The sequence below is a fragment of the Mus caroli genome, chromosome 3 (assembly GCF_900094665.2).
Source record: "Mus caroli chromosome 3, CAROLI_EIJ_v1.1, whole genome shotgun sequence".
Taxonomy (NCBI): domain Eukaryota; kingdom Metazoa; phylum Chordata; class Mammalia; order Rodentia; family Muridae; genus Mus; species Mus caroli.
The window spans coordinates 31,011,024-31,028,767 of NC_034572.1; the positions used below are offsets into that span (position 1 = coordinate 31,011,024).

Consider the following 17,744-nt stretch of genomic DNA (forward strand, 5'->3'; position numbering starts at 1 on the left):
CAGTGGGCACACACCTGGTCAGAACATTGGGAGACACACAGGTTCAAAGAGTGGCCAGAGCATTGTGCACCTCTATTTTTCTAAATCAGTGAAGCTAGTTCTGCTAACACTGACGTCTATCTTGCCAATTTCAGGGCTTCTGTGTCCTTTTACATTCTGCCAGGATCTTTCATTGGGCCTCCATTCTGCCAGGATCTAAAGAGAATATATTAGGACCACTTGAGAGTCCCATAGAAAATTCTGGCTCCATCCTTAGCAGGAGCTGCCTCTTCTCTTCCCCAAGGAGTTCTTTCCTCCATCACCTTCACCACAATTCTGTTAGTGCTTCTCTTCTAACAAAGAATACCGCCTTCCCCTCCCCTGCCTCGAATGCTGTGTGTGCATTGGGGCTATAGGAAGTGCTAGCTAGAGTTCCCAGCGCTTAAGTATGCACTCAGCACTAGCTCACTGGCACTCATTTCTCACTTGTAGATTCCTGGACCCTTCTGTCGACTTTACCCCAGCACTTGTTTTTTTTCTCCCCCTTCATTTTGTGGCCCTGGGGCTGATGGGTGAAGGAAGAGCTGATGGTCACCCAAAAGCAGTCAGAGAGGAAGGGTTCCTACCAGGGAGGACATAGATAGAATTGCCCTCTGCACTTTGACAATTTTGGAGGAGGGGCACTTCTGGAAGTATCTTGGATGTTTTTAATGTACATAAATTATATCTCCTACCCTATGAGTGAGATTTTATTATCAAACCAGCCTGGCTCCTCTGAGCTGTCTTCTGGACTAGGCCTCAACCTTCATCCATGAAGACTTAAATAACCTTAATATAGTGTCTTGAAGGTCTAGTATGTATCTTCTGGGGATGACCCTAGCATCCATTAAAATGTCCATGAGAGTAAACTAGAAGCAGATAGTAAACTAGAAGCATTCATCTGGGGGTATAAGTGTAGTTATTGATCAACTAATGAAGATTGATCATCAAAAGAAGGAGAAGGTGGAGGAGGGAAGAAGACAGTGGAGGGGGGAGAGGAGGAGATGGATGGGGACTAGCAAGAAAGAAGATTGGCTGGAGTGGGAGGGCATCAGAGGGTAGGGGGAAGTGAATAGAATCCAAATACCCACATGCATGTGTGGAAATGAAATCCATTGTGTATAATTAATATTTACTAGAATATCTGCCTCTTAATTTGCTTCTGTTAGGTATTTTGTCACAACAACCAAAGTAACTCACCTGCCTGGGCACATAAAATATGTTATTTTTCCTGCTGTCATCTTTACATGTCCATTAGTCTTTTCAACTACTCTGAATGATGTTTTAACATTTGTACTTTATTTTGGTTTTTATGTTCTTATTCTATGAATTCTAGACTGGCTAGATTTGAATAAAACCCCAGTGTTAACATTTATGGATATTTGATAAAATGTCATAGAATAGGAAAAACATCCTGGTCTCATGGATTATTTGGGGGTTTTATGCATTAGTGTGTGGAAAAACTCAGTGATACTTAGTATATTTTACTTAGTTTATTTTAAATGATCAGAAAGGATGGTTTCTGTACTGTTATTATAATAAAATGCAAATTCCTTAAAATTCTTTCAAATCATTAATGTATTCTCTTAGTGTCTGCCTTATTGCTGTTTGGTAATTTTCTTTTTTTTTTCTTTTTGGACCACTAACATTGGCGTTATTAGTGAGCTTGCTGTATTGTCAGAAATCTAGTCTCCAGTTTTGAGCTACTGAATTAGAATATGTGATTTTAGGGCTTGGAGATAGCTTAGTTATAGATAATTGTAGTATCTATAAAGCACTAGGTCTAAACCTCCCTCCACCCCCAACCCTGGGCGGGGGACAGGTAGTAATATTTCAAAAAGTCATAAAAGTATAATTCTAACCAGAATTTAAATTTTAATACTTCCAATCTATGGGAATATGCATTCCCATTTATGGGAAGTATACATGGTTTGAAGAGGACAAATGTCCTTCTCATCTGAAAGATAGACATCTTGCATTAATATTCAGTTGAAAAATATAAATACTTATGTTGATGCCTTTACATTTAGTATTTCATAAAAGTATAGTATCTACTTCATCTTTACTCAAGGGCTAGGTAATAAATTAGAAAATACCACTGTGTTAAAATGTCTCGGTGAATAGTTAGGATCGCTCAGCTTATGAGAAACTCTTTCTTGACTAACTTCATCCTGGCTCACATTAAGACCAGAGTCACTGACCACATGACCATTGTGCTATGTATTTTTATTTCAGGAACAGTTGACCTTCAGGGATGTGGCCATTGATTTTTCTGGAGAGGAATGGGAGTGTCTGGATTCTGAACAGCAGAATTTGTATACAGATGTGATGTTGGAAAACTATAGGAACCTCGTTTTCCTGGGTAAGGACAACCTCTCCACAGAATTCCTAACTTGGTACTAAAATTCATTTTTCTTTTGTGATGGTTTGTATATGCTCAGCCCAGGAGTGGCACTATTAGACGGTGTCACCCTGTTGGAGTAGGTGTGTCACTGTGGGTGTGGCCTATAAGACCCTCATCCTAGCTGCCTGGAAACCAGTATTCTGCTAGCACCCTTCAGATGAAGTTGTAGAACTCTAACCATGCCTGCCTGGATGCTGCCATGCTCTTGCCTTGATGATAGTGGGCTGAACCTCTGAACCTGTAAGCCAGCCCCAATTAAATGTTGTCCTTGAAAGAGTTGCATTGGTCATGGTGTCTGTTCACAGCAGTAAAACCCTAACTAAGACAAAAGTTGATACCAGGGACTGGGGTCTTGCTGTGATATTCTTGACCATGCTTTTGTTTGGAAGGATGTGGGTTTGGGGGCTTTGGATTTGGAAAGCAGTGGGATGCTTTAAATGGGGCTTAATAGCCCATCCTAGTAGGACTATGGGAGACTTTGCTACTCAGAGTGAGTTGAATTGTCTGACCAGGCCCAAGAGGTTTCATTGGAGAATTTCAATATGTGGACCCGAGGCAGTTTTTATGGTATTTTGGTGAAGAATGTGGGTACTTTTGCCCTTGTCTGAAGAAGAATCTGCCTGAGGTGAAGAGACTCAAATTAATTGCACTGACCAAGGAAGTCTCAGAAACACCCATCATAGACTTTGTTCTCTGGTTAAGTCTCATGAAGAACATTTTAAACAAGCATAACAAGCTGAGAAAGGATAAATATAAAATATATGGTTTGAGTATTAAAGGGGCACCAGGAAGTGAAATGGAGCTGAATCCTGTGTTCAAGGATATTAAATTGAATTAAGGGAGTAGTGACCTTAGGGCAAGATCTCACCCAGCTAAGTTTAGTTCCGGGCACGGTAGTATAATCCCTTAATCTCAGGCAGCCAAATCAAGCAGATCTCTTGAGTTCAAGGGCAGCCTAGAACAGAGCAAGTTCTAGGGGAAGAAAAACTTAAATCCAGGCTTGTTGGACCACACCTTTAATCCCAGTGTTTAGGAGACTGGCATGCAGATCTCTGAGTTCAAAGTCAGTCTATGTAGCAAGTGCCAGGACAGCCAAACTTAGGCAATGAAGGAATCAGAAAACAGAAGGCTGGTGATAATGTAATAGAACAAGGGGGCCATGTTCTAGCCCCAGCAAGCAGCAGAACTCAGCAACTTTGGTCATGTGGCTATGGCTTTAGAGTCCAGAATAGAAAGGACTACTGGGAAAATTGATGGTGGCTAGCTGGAGCTAAGAAATTAGGAAGAGACCAGCATCACTGAGGTGAAATCTTCTGGGAAGAGTTTTCCGAGAGCAGAAAGAAAAGCTTTGTTCCAGAGATAGCCAAGGTTGTACCTCGTGCTGTAGCTGTATACGAGTCACTCAGGTGGTACTGGTTTTGAAGGCATGAAGGAGTCATGAAGAGCAGCAGAGGCTTGGCACTGTGAGAGGCTATGGAAGGTCATTGGTGAAGGTGCAGCCTCAGTTGCTGTTGATGGCTCAGGACTGAAGGGATCATGCAAAGGATTTGAGGCTTGTCACCATGAAGAGACCCTGTGAGAGGCAATTGGTGAAGCCTAGTTGCGGTGGAAATTGGAGATGCTAATACCAAGGGATAGTCACCAAGAACAGCAGCAGCAGTGGAGTGGATCAACCTGAGCTTAGGGTGCTACAGAGGGCACCTGTAGATGGAGAAGTAACGCCAGCCCTCTGGAGGAATCCAGAGGATCATGTGTGGATTCCAGACATTGAAACAAGAAGCTGTGACGTTGAAGTTGCCTTGGAGACCCCAAGATGTTCAAGATGCCAGAGCCATGGACTGAAATAGGAAATCTGAGGAAAGCTGCTAACAGGGAGTTGGAACCAGCCCAGGATAAAAGTTTGGTGCAGTCAACAAAGATGAGAAAGGGAGTTGGAGATCTGAAGACTGCTTTGACATCAGACGTGGAGATGCAGTTTGGAGTTGGCCCAGCTTGTTTCCTGTCTTGCTTTGGGGATTACATTTAAGTGATTGGATGAATCTCAGAAGAGACTTTGAACTTTGAACTTTTAACATTGTTGAGACTGTTAGAGACTTTGGGAACTTTTGAAGTTGAACTAAATGTATTTTACACTATGCTATGTTTAGGCCTCCATAGACTCATATGTTTGAACAAGCCTATAGGAGCCAGGGGGTGAAATGTGATGGTTTGTATATGCTTGGACCAGGAAGTGGCACTATTAGAAGACTTGGCCTTGTTGGAATACATGTGTCACTATGGGTGTGGACTATAAGACCCTCATCCTAGCTGCCTAGAAGCCAGTATTCTGCTAGCAGCCTTCAAATAAAGATGTAGAACTCTCAGTTCCTCCTGCACCATGCCTGCCTGGATGCTGCCATGCTCCTGCCTTGATGATAATGGACTGAACCTCTGAACCTGTAAGCCAGCCCCAATTAAATGTTGTTCTTATAAGACTTTAATTGGTCATGGTGTCTGCTCACAGCAGTAAAACCCCTAACTAAGACATCTTGCTTTTCTGAATATATCTTGGGAGCCCGTGTTTTCAGGGAGAAAACAGGGGAGGTGGTATTGAAATAGGTAACAGATATTCATAGTTTTAAAATCTTTTTCCTCTATGTCGCTCTTGATGTAATATATATCCCAAATTAAAATTAGTGGTAATTATAACAGCGAAGAGGCATTAAAATATTGTAATTTATACCTTAAAGTCCAATTATTCCTCCTTTAACTGTGATTTGGTGGTGGACAAAGGTGGAGCTCTGAATCTATAAATTGAATATATATTACTGGATGTCTGTAGGGAAACAACAATTGGAAAAGTAATGGCCTAAACTATTGTTATATGTTTATTATGTTTTTTTTTCCATATGAACATTATTCTAGAGCAGATATGTTACTAGTTATGAGGAAATATCAAGTAAATGTCATGTTCTCTTTGTCACTAACCAGGTCTTGCTGTGTCTAAGCCATACCTGGTTACCTGTCTGGAGCAAAGGAAAGAGCCCTGGAATGTAAAGAGGCAAAAGACCACGGCCTTGTTCCCAGGTGAGTAGGAGTGGATGGAGCAGAGCATACAGAGCAGCGGTGAGCTGTGTGGGAAGGTCCGAGCTGGTAGCATTCATTGGCTTTTCACAGATGCAGTTCTGTCTGTCCTTTGTCACCAAAGGGCGTTTTCTACCTGTGCTCCCCATCCTTTTAAATCCTCTGAGCCTCATTGTCCTGCAGTCACGTCCTTGGGTATTCACAGTGATAGCCGATATCTTCCCCTTCCCCTGTGGGGAGCTGTATAAAGGGACAGTTCTTTTGTGGTGTTTGGGGGCCTCAGAACATCTTTGGATATTTCTTATGACCTCTTTGCCAGTGTACTATAATATATTAATGTGATAAAGAAGCTTTCTCTTAACATTTGTATACTTATTTTTTTAATTGTCTCGTCTTTTTATAAACATTATTATAATGGGGTTTCTATGACTTTTTTTTAACCATACACTGAATGCTAATGATTGACAGGTATATAGAGACAAAATTGAGAATTAGTTTTATGTAAAGTGATTTTAACCATCACCTGTGTTTCCTCAGATTTTATAAGATAATAGTTCTTTTTTCCCTTTTTTATATTTCTTTTTCTGTATTTTCAGCTTTTGGGGTAGGTTTTTTGTGCCCATTAATATTATTAGTTTCAACCTGTGTTTTATTATTGAATGTCAATTATAAATACTGTTTGTTGCAGGACAGTGTAAGATGAAATAAAATAAGAGTGAATTTCCCACATGCCTATTTCCAGTACAACTGTATGTGGTTTTTGTTGCCTGGATAAATAGTGCCCCGTTTTGTTTCTGACTTGGACGTTTTCTGATTAGATTGTGTTCAATTGTCACTTTACCCTGTCTCCGTGAGTATTCTTGGAAATGACCTTAAGTTTGTTATCTGTGACTTGATAAATCTGTTTCCATGTCTGAGAGACAAATTGATTTCAAGGTAGCTTCTGAGAAATTTCAACTTTATTGCTTTTTTTCACTTAGCCTTTAACCGTAATGTTATGTTAAAAGCACATAAAATGAAATTTATTGTCTGAAAGATTTTATTATTCTGTTTTATAGTATTAGGTATATCCAAATTTTATAAGCTTTCCATTTTACAAAAGTAAGATTCAGTCTTTATGAACAAAAAGGAGTGTTGTTTTGTTTTGTTTTGTTTCTCCAGCGTCCCTGTGGTCAGTGTTAGTGGAGCAGTGAGGGCCACAGATTTTCCGTCGTGGTGTGTGCTGATGTGCTGACCTCAGCACAGTTTTAGATGTTAGGTTTGTAAGAGTGTTCTTGAGTCTAGTGAGTGAAATAAGTGTCTGTCTTGATTTCTTCCAGCCATGTTTTCTCATCATCGCCAAGACTTCTCACCAGAGCAGAACATAAAGTATTCATTCCAGGAACTCATCTGTGGACCTCGTGGAGAGTGTGGCTTTGACGCTCTGTACTTCCCAGGAGAAAGGGACCGTGTTGAGGAGGGTGACATCCTGAGAACCTGCTATAACGGGCACAACCCATTTCTGACAGCTGGCAACAGCAAAAGCTTTACTCCCAGGAGAGATCGGGAACAGGAGACGGCTCATGAAAACCCTCAGGTGACGCCAGTTACTTGTGAGGAGCCGTGCGCTTCAGTCATTAAACAGCAGAGTCAGTTTTTGAAGCAGACCCCTTCTTTTAAAGATAATTTGGGAAATCCACAAAGGGGTCTAGTTCATTCTGCAGCTACCGACTTCAACAATTTCAAGTGTAGCTTTGGGCTAAGCTTTCATTCAAACATTTTTGTAGATGGGGAACTTAAAAATGAAGGAAAACATTCTAAATGTAATCAATTTGAGAACTCCATCATGAAAAATTCGTTAGTATATAATCAACAAATAGGTCTTCCATGTGCCAAAACACAGAATTCCCATAAGTATGGCAGATTTTTTTCACATCCGGTATCACTGAACCAAAATTCAAGTACAGATATTTTGGAAATTCAGTATATATGTAAAGAAAATAGGAAGGCCTTCACTGAGGAGTCCAGCTTAAGTAATCTCCAGGACGTGTATATCGGAGAGACAGTTTATGAGGGTAATGAAAATAATAGTGACTTAAACCAAGAGTCAAATCCTGCCAGTCATCAGTCTGCTCAATTGTACAAATGTTACAAATGTGACACAGTCTTTCACCAGTACTCAGAACTTATTATCCATCAGTACATCCATATTCAAGATCAGATTTCCAAGGATATGGATTGCGACACAGCTTTCAGTCAAAGTTCAAGCCTTACCAGAAGTCAAGCTGGAGAAAAACCCTACAAATGTAAGGAATGCGGCAAAGCCTTTACCTACTGCTCAAGCCTCAGGCAACATCATAGAATTCATTCTGGAGTCAAACAGCACAAATGTAAAGACTGTGGCAAAGCCTTCTACCATAAATCACTCCTCACGCAGCACCAGAGCATCCATGCTGGGAAGAAACCCTACTGCTGTAAATTTTGTGGCAAAGCTTTCAATCAAAGATCGACTGTTACTCAGCACCAGAGGATCCACACTGGAGAGAGGCCCTACCATTGTAAAGACTGCGGCAAAGCCTTTCATCAAAGATCGAGCCTTAGCCTGCACCAGAGAGTTCATACGGGAGAAAAGCCCTACAAATGCAAAGACTGTGGCAAAGCCTTCAACCGTAACTCACTCCTCACTCAGCACCAGAGAATTCACACTGGAGAGAGGCCCTACCATTGTAAAGACTGTGGCAAAACTTTTAATAAAAAGTCAAGCCTTACTCAACACCAGAGAATCCATACTGGAGAGAAGCCCTATTCTTGTAAAGACTGTGGCAAAGCTTTTAATCAAAGATCCAGCCTCAGCCTACACCAGAGAGGTCATACTGGGGAGAAACCCAATAAATGTAATGAATGTGGCAAAGCCTTTAACCGTGTATTTTTCCTTACTCAACATCAGAAAATTCATACTGGAGAGAAGGCTTACCACTGTAAAGACTGTGGCAAAGCATTTAAGCAGAGGTCCAGCCTTACTCAGCACCAGAGAGTGCACACTGGAGACAAGCCCTATCATTGTAAGCACTGTGGCAAAGCTTTTACCCAGAGGTCCAGCTTTACACGACACCAGAGGATCCACACTGGAGAAAAGCCCTACAAGTGTCAAGACTGTGACAAAGCCTTCAGCCGGAACTTACTTCTCATTCAACACCAGAGAATTCACACAGGAGAGAAGCCTTACCATTGTCAAGATTGTGGCAGAGCGTTTAATCAAAGGTCAAGCCTTACTCAACATCAGAGGGTTCACACTGGGGACAAGCCCTTCTGCTGTAAAGACTGTGGCAAGGCTTTTACCCAGAGGTCAAGCTTTAATCGACACCAGAGAGTTCATACTGGAGAGAAGCCCTACAAATGTAAAGAGTGTGACGGCACCTTTAAATCCAGTTCCCACCTTGCCGAACACCAGTGCACCTCATTAGGCAGCTGCTTCGAAGACACAAAATTTCTCCAATATATATGAGTTTATTGTTCTGTTACAGCAGGTTAGCAAACACAGATGCATTTATCTTGAAAACAAGTAATATGTTTGATTATACAAAATGTACTTCCTGTTGCAATACCTAACTGGATTTCCAGAGCCATATCCTGATTTAATTAAGTAATAATATTTTTCTTTCTTGTCATTTTGTCAACTGGTTCTGTGTTAATAGTTGCATTCTCAAATGTATTTCCCAAACTTTGTCCAGACTGTATACATAAAACATATACACTGTCCAGTGTATACATAAAAGTATACAGCAGGCTCCACACTGGAGAAGTCTTTGGCTAGGATTTACACAACTAAATTGTGTAGCATAGTGCTTGGCTGTCTCCCCCCAGAAACATATAGAATTGTGTTTACTGTCCCTTCTACAACATAGTTAAGATGAGATTTTCATGATGACAACCACAAGAAGCATCTTTAACCCTGCATGTGTATTTTTTTCTTCAGTCATGAAACAAAACTATAGAGCCCAGATAGCAAAAAGAAAGAAAAAAACTAAAAGTATACATTGAGTTGGTCTGAGGATCCTGACTTCTGAGTCTACTGCTAAAAAGACTGCAAATATATAGATGGTGCATGCTGGATCCACACTTTTATATAATTAAATTACATTTGGGGGGTGTTGTGTGCCACAGCATTCATGTGAGAGTCAGAGGATGGCTTCCAGCCCATTCTCTCTGTCATTTCGTGTTGTTGAACTCGGCTCATCAGGCTTTGCTGCAAGTGCCTTCACCTGCTGAGTTATCTCTTCGGTCATTGGATTTTAGGGTCTGGGACTTTTCTGGCCTCTGCCACACAGACCGCTGCTGTTTTCTGCCCTTTTTTAATCAGAAAGTTAGGCAGACCACCTACTACAATTGCATCACAGTGCATATAATCTCCCTGTGACTTGAAGACATGACCATATTTAAAAATGAGAATGTACAGAAAATGTAGGGAGACAATTTTATGTTGAGTGTTCAAAACAGACTCCATAAAGCTAAAGGCCTTCTGGGGTAAGTTCTTCAGATCATGTCAAGTGAGATGTGGCTGTGTTAGAATCCTGATGGTGAGTGCAGAATCTGTAAGGGCAGAGAAGCACTGACATCATACTCTGATGTGATGCATTGTCAGAAGAGAGAAGAGATGATATTGATGGGAGATAAGCAGCATCTAGTTCAGAGCTGTGGAACAGCCGCCTGTAAGCTGTATACGGGGAGTGCCGTCTTCCTCCCTGGTGGGGAATCAGTTTTATCACACTGTCTAGGGTCTGTACCAGGGCTCTTTCTTTCTCTGTGTTGGCCTAGTCAACCCAACCCTCATCAGCCTAGATCAGTATTTGGGCATTAAGACCAGGATCATTGAGCCCGTCTCACTGCATGTAGTACCTGGCAAGTACTTAGGGGTTTAGATTTCACATTTTGATCAGGTTATCCATATGCCTACCTTCTTCCATTTCATGGGACTGTATGGTGCAGAATTCCTTCATGGAAGCATTTTTGCTTCTATAGGGAAATCATTCCAGTTTCCTGGTACGCAAATGGTGAAACCCATGGTCCTCTAAAGGCAAAATACACTCAAGAATTTCTTCACATAGCTCTTCCAAGGCAACAAAACAATCACAAGGCACTCATGGCTGGAAACTTCTAGAAAACTTCAATGCAACGCAAGTGGATAAATAATTGAACTTTGTATGATTTGATCAACACAAAGGAGGAAAACAGTGATTGACACGTTTGAATTTGTTTGGGAAGGTTTTCTTCAATTGTATTGCTTATCCTGATTCACTTCCACAAAGGCATTTTCTAGAAAAGTTGTTATTTCTATTTGTGTTGTTTTTACCTTGCTGAAAAATTTAGACACTCACTATCTTAGAGAAAGTTAAAGAGATAACTTGGTTGTTGTCTCGTGTTATTAAGTGGGAAAATAGTTGTAGTTTGTTCTCTGTTGCTGTAATAAATACCACAATCAAAAACAACTTAGGGAAGACGAGGTTGTTGAGGATAGGAACTAAAGCAGGAGCAGGGGATGGAATCGTGTAAGAAAGGTGCTTCCTGTAGCGCATGCTCAGCCAGCTTCCCTGAACCAGGACTGCCTGCCTGCCTAGGGGTGGCACTTGTCTACAGCAGACCACATTAGTCAACACTTAAAACCATTTCAGACGTGGCCATAGGCCACTCCGATCTGGGCAATTCCTCACTCCCTCAACTGAGACTCTCACTTTCCCCGTGATGTTCTCAATTCTCTGCATTAAAAATAAACGAGCCATACAGAAACAAAAAGAGAACAGTTCTGACGTCTGTACATTTAAATGATAAAACAGCACCAAAATTCTAGGTCTTATGTCAATTAACGCAAACATTATGAAGACTCCAGCTCACAGTTTCACAATATTCTATGAGTACATAATGCTTGCTTAAATAGACATGTTCTAAGTGACTATATACATCTTGTATTCTAAATTGTAACTTATGAACAGTTGCCTACAGCATATTTTAAAAACGCAAAGAATGATTTAAGATCTGCAGGATCCACTGAGAACTAAGAACATTTGTTTTGAGAACTGATAGTTTGCATGCACTTTTTTTTTTCTAGCTTAGTGCTACAGCTGGTGGATGTAAATGCTAGCAAGAAATGTGCTTAAGATGTCAGTTCATGAGTGCCCCCTCTAGTTCCACCAAACTCACAGAGTCTCAATTCCTTAGACTGGGGTTCTACAATACCACTTGGTTTTTCTTCCTTCAAATGCAAGGTCACTAGCATAAAGCTGTTGTCGACATGTTTAGTTTTTTGACAATGCCATGCTATTCTGTATATTTGTTTGTTTGTTTGGCTTGTGAGGCCCTATTCTGGATGTCTGTTTTTTTCTTTTTAAACATCTAATTGATTCTTTGTGAATTTTATATCATACACCCCCGTACCACTTATCTCCCCATCCCTCCATACCCACCCTCTGCCTTGCAACCCACCCCCCCAACAGAGAAAAAAAATCTCGATGTGGAAGCTGTGGCATGTCAGTGTGTCTCATAGTGTGTCTCACAGTGTGTCCTTTTGTCCAAACAGCTCTACTTGCAAACGTTCATTCCAAGAGTCATTGGTGTGGTTCGAGGCCTCTGGCTTCTGCTACACCATCAATGCTGGATCCTCCCCTCGGCTCCTCTCAGGTATCTTCTTGTTGCCCTGTGTCATGGAGATCCTGCAGCTTTGGATCTCCAGGACCAGCCCCTTCGTTTGCCCCAGCAGTTAATAGATGGGGTAGATGTTGGAGTGGGTGGATACTTCATATTAATTGACATATGACCTGGAATTTGGGTATTGCACAGTGTAAAGTATTTAAAGGAGTGAGTGTATAAGACATCAGTTGAAAGATTGCCAATAGCTGTACCAAGTACTCAGGGACAGAAAGAGTAGGACCAAGAGGAGCAACTGCAGCCAGCTCATGAACTCCCTCTGGCTGTGGGGCTAACGTTACAAAGGTCATCACAGTAAATGAAATGCCAGCAGCTCTTCTCCCATTGGAAGACACCAACCTACATACCCAGTGAATTTGTCAAAGAGACAAATTCAATTTAATGGAGCAACAAGTGTGTTCCACAGATGACTGCAAGGAAAAAAAGGAAAACTGAACAATGTAGAATTTACATAGAAAAACGAACATAGACATAAATTTCGAGTTACACAAAAATCCACCAGAATGTGTTTTATTACTTAATTGGAAAATTCTATAGAAGAAGGTCTACACAGCCCATGTCCTTTAAAAAAGGTGACAACTAGATGGTCCAGTGGGTAAAGGTACCTGCTGCAATTTGAGTTCAATCCCCAAGACCTACATGGTGAAAAGCAAGAACTGACTCTCACAGGTTTGTATTCTGACCTAAACACAAAAGTAAATAAATACATAATTTTAAAAAGATATACTACTATTATTTTATGTTGAGTGTTTTGTCAGCATGTTTGTGTGTGTACCTAATGCATCCCTGGTGCCCAAGGAGGCCAGAAGAAGGTGTCCAATCCTCTGGAGCTGGAGTTAAAGATGGTTGTATGGATTCATGTAGGTGTTGAGAATGAAGACTGGGTCCTCTGGAAAAGAAGGCAGTGTTTTAACCACTGAGCCATCTCTCCAGCCCCCAAATACATGATTACTTTAAAAGGAGAATTCAGACACAAAAAAACCTCTGTAAGGAGATGAGAGACCTGTTGCTATAAGCCAGTTAGTTCCAGAAGCTGAAGTAAGGCCTGGAACAGATCTCTTCCCTGGTACCCCCAGAGGATGCTAAGACCAAGGAATGCAAAGCCTTAGTTCCAGGCAGCCAGACACTAGAGCTGTGAGACAACAGACCACTGTTGTGCTAAGCCACTAAGTTTGCAGTACTTTGAGAGGGCAATCCTAAGGAATTAATACAGCAATGCTCTGGTATTATCAGCCACTCCACGTCACAGTGGACCCCGCCCCCAAGGTCATGTATACAAGGCAGGGATGGACACAGGTCTTCATAGATCACAGTCACTGCAGAGTGGCTACTTCTGACTTGGACTGGCAGCTCTAGCTTCAGCTGCCAGCCCCCTGGGGCCAGTTGGCTAATGAGGAAAAGGAAGAGCAAGAAGCAAAACTTGCGTGGCTGGTGGCTGACCCTTTGCCCTTCCTGGAATCCAGAAAGCCCAATGCTACACACTCCTCCCTTCTTGTCTTTTCTAGCCCCCAGTCTGAGCTGTGTGCAGTTTAGAACAGCCAAGATGATGGCTCTTCTAATAGCAGAAGACAAAATGCGGGAGGATAGCATAGGAATGAGAAGGAACCCCATCTGGTCATGGTGTTCGATTGGAGTATGAAATGTCTAGTCATTGGCAAAGCACACCTTTGAGCATGTCAATGTGAATGTTTCCAGAGAAAATTAGCTGAGAGGATGAGACCTGCCCTCAATGTGGTGAGCACAGGTTAAAATATGCAGTCCTCAACTAAAAACTAAAGAGGAAAAAAATTAAATCAGCTTAAGTGCTGGTGGGGTCCCGCTTCTCTGCTTCCAGCTCAGAATCACAGGACATGCTGGTCCATCACTAAGCCATCCCCTCTTTGGTGGACTGAATTCTTCTCAATTGGGAGCTAAATAAAGCCCTCTTAGATGTTTGATCAAGCTACAGGAAAAGTGATTAACTACATGGTGACTCACCTCTATTCAGAACCCAAGAGAGCCCTTTAAGAGCACGCAGCTCTCTCTCTCTCTCTCTCTCTCTCTCTCTCTCTCTCTCTCTCTCTCTCTCTCTTCTCAGGCCCAGGGTGATACCAAGAAAGGTCAGAACAAAGGATAAGGAGAGTCCCTGATTACTGCATAGCTACATTTCTCAAGATATCTACTACTCCCAGCCAAGGGTCAACTCTATTCCATATTCCTTTAAGGAGACATACTATGCTTGGCTAAGACAGGGTTCAATAATTTCAGGACTGAGCCCATACCTGACTAAGAAACGAAGCAAAATGTTTTGGAGTTCCTCACTCAGCCCCTGCCTCAGACCATGCTCTACTCTTCCATCGCCATCCTTTTGCTAGCTATCAGATCCTTACCAGTCGCTGGAAAGACTGTAAGCCGAAGCTGGGCTACTCTCTGGGAGACTGGGTGGGTAGTAAGTACCTCTTATAATAGCCTAAAGCAGTGGTTCTTAGCCTTCCTAATGCTGTGACCCTTTAACACTGTTCCTCATGTTGTAGCAAACTTCAACCGTAAAATTATTTTTAAAAAAGATTTATTTATTATTATATCTAAGTACACTGTAGCTGTCTTCAGACACTCCAGAAGAGGGCATCAGATCTCATTATGGATGGTTGTGAGCCACCATGTGGTTGCTAGGATTTGAACTCAGGACCTTCAGAAGAACAGTCAGTGCTCTTAACCACTGAGCCATCTCTCCAGCCCCCCATAAAATTATTTTCACTGCTACTTCATTACTGTAATTTTGCTATAGTTATGAATTATAATGTAAATACCTTTGGAGATAGAAGTTTGCCAAGGAGGTTGTGATCCATAAGTTAAGAACTATAGTATAGTATAGTGAAGTATAGTAGTCTCTTTGGAAGTGCTGGGCTGGTGGTTGCTGTGGAAGGCACTTGCCCCCCACCCAACTCACGCTGCTCTCAGCACATTCTCTGACTCAATGGCTCCTAGGAAGCCAAGGCCTCCTTCTTTTCCACTTCTTTTGGGCCTGAGGATTCCCAGGGCTTGAATGAGCACCAGGATAGTGGTACAATTAGATACTAGATTACAAGGCTCTAGTTCTCTTTGCTGCTTCCCCAAATACCTTTCTCCTGTCTTCACCAAGATCTTCCCCCTTAATCCCTCTACTCATATCTCACAAGTATAACTCATATTATGACCTACAAGATAGAAGGTCTTTGTAGAAAAACAAAACAACTCACAGATAAGGTTGCGAGCTGCTGAGAGCAGGGCCAGGGCCTGATGTCTGTTTCTGCTTAGGCCATACACAATTCCTTGGACACGAGGCAGGTCAGTAGAGGTCTGTCACAGACAGATACCCAGAATCCCCTTAGGGTGCTCTGACTGATCAAGAAATTCATCCTCAAGGTACTTTTCATAAAGAAATGAACAGGTCAAGAGAAAAAGGCAAAGGTCAGGAATGCCCATGGTAATGTTCCCCTTAAAGAGACATTGAAGATAATGAGGTGCTGAGCTGTTGATCATACAGTCTCATAATAAAGTATTGGTCTGTGAGTGAAAAGCTGGCATAGATGTCTGTGCAGTGATGTGGACAGATGTCAGGATATGTGGTCAAGCAAATACAGGAAGAGAACAAAGCAATTATGTCAGCTCAATAAAATATTTATCTCACAGACACAATGAATTGCCATCAGACAGGTTAATTCTCTGGTCTGTGTGCCTGGACCATTCCCAGCCAGGATTGCTGCTTGGCAACCAGGGTAGATGTCCTATAATCTCAAAAATGTCAGAGAGCACCCCATATTTCAGTAACAAACTTCACAGTAGAGGAGTGTGGCTTGTCGAAGAGTGAGTGAGTAGGTCAGAAGTGGAAGATTCTCCTCTCAGAAGAGACCTCACTGCACGGAACTTTCCAGATGCTTACCTCACCTCTGTCATTTCCCAAGTGGAGCAAACTCACTTCGTGCTCTCTAGAATACAGGTTGTCTCGCAGACTATTCAAACAGAGCTAAGATGCCATGAATGCTTCTCTGCAGAATTCTCCGGGAAACAATGGGGATTTCTGTTGAGTTGAGAATAAGGCTTGGTGTGGTGTGTTGAGTGGCACCTCAGCCCATGTCTGTTCCTCCCTATCTGGCCCCATCGGTCATGGTTGGCCTAAATGTTGCTGAAGACTCTGGGAGGGTCCTTGCTTCTCAGGTCTGGAGGCCCAGTCACCATGCCTCTGTATCTGGAAACCAAGGAAGGATCACTCATCTGGCTGACTTTCTTGCCTGTGTGCTTGTTGATCTTATCAGACACACTCTGCAGCCTTGGCAACTCTCACCCCAGCACTGGCACAGCCGCTAGCGCCCGGGCATGAGTCATCTCTGCTCATTAGGGAGCTTTGTTTGTTCCATAAAGTTCATAAAGAATCAAGCTAGTATAAAAGTCATTACTTTTTACCAAAAGTATATCTGGTTCCCCTACCAGATGTTATTAATGTGCAAGCATGATACTACTCTCATGATGTCTACAAGACCTTTGAGAATTTGTGTCTACTACATGCAAATCCAGACCTCTGGAATTGGAGTTCTTGGCAGTTGTCAGCTGTGAGTGCTAAGAGCCTAACCTGGATCACCTACAAGAGTGGGAAAGTGCTCTGAACTGCTGAGCCATCTCTCTACCCTGTAGTACACATCTCTATAGTTTTGAAATGCAGATCTCTCCTTCTATCTCTGCCCATCCTTTTATTCATTTCCAATCTTGTTAAGAGAGGGTCTACAAAATTCAATTCTAAGTCCTGGAAATGTATTCTCTCTCTCAGGTTCATTCTTCTCACTTGTAATAATCATCTTCTTCCTTCTCTACAAACTATCCTTTGACATGGACCAGATCCTTGGAATGCTGTATAGGCCACATAGGTAGATTCTCAAGTTTTGTCTTAAACCTAACAGGACAAGTTTGCTTCAAAAGTGTGGCTGATCTCTCTCTCTCTCTCTCTCTCTCATAAGATGAAGGCTAGAAAGATAGCTAGAAAGAGTGCACACTGCTCTTGCAGAAAATCCATGCTCAGTTTCCACCATCCATGTCAAGCATTTTAAAACTGCCTATAATTCCAGTGATCTTACTCCACTGACCACTATGGCAAACTCCATGTACTCAAGGGTTTGTTGTTGTTGTTGAGTATTTATGTATTTCAAAAATCTATTGATTTTATTTTATGCATATGTCTGCCTGCATACATGTATGTGCACCATGTGTGTGACCGGATGTCTGTGGAGAGCCAATAAAGTGTTGGCTATTGAATGCCCTGGAACTGGAGTTGCAAATGGTTGTGAGCTTCCAGGTTGTGGGTGCTGAGAACTGAACCCAGGCTCTCAGCAAGAGCAGCAAGTGCTCTCAATCACTGAGGCACCTCTCTAGCCACCTTAATAGTTTTAATTGTATGTGTCCATGTATGTCTGTGTGTGGGTGTGTGCCTGAAGAGACCAGAAGGGGGTGTCATATATCCTGGAGCTGGAGTTACACATGATTGTAAGGTGCCCAACACAGGTGCTGCGAGGTGAACTCTGCTCTTCTCCAGGAGCAGTTAGTGATCCTTACTGCTGAGCCATCTCTCTAA

At 42.1% G+C, this 17,744-nt stretch overlaps 1 protein-coding gene across 1 annotated transcript in view; it reads left to right on the forward strand.

The window, feature by feature from the left end:
* Window positions 1–12,885, forward strand: part of LOC110290976 (zinc finger protein 345-like) — a 19,539-nt gene extending 6,654 nt beyond the window's left edge. Inside the window, exons 2-4 of the mRNA XM_021157902.2 lie at window positions 2,254–2,380; window positions 5,393–5,488; window positions 6,805–12,885. Coding sequence (XP_021013561.1) covers window positions 2,254–2,380; window positions 5,393–5,488; window positions 6,805–8,969 — 2,388 coding nt within the window. The 3' untranslated portion in view covers window positions 8,970–12,885. The remainder of the gene's footprint in view (window positions 1–2,253; window positions 2,381–5,392; window positions 5,489–6,804) is intronic.
* Window positions 12,886–17,744: the final 4,859 nt, after the last annotated feature.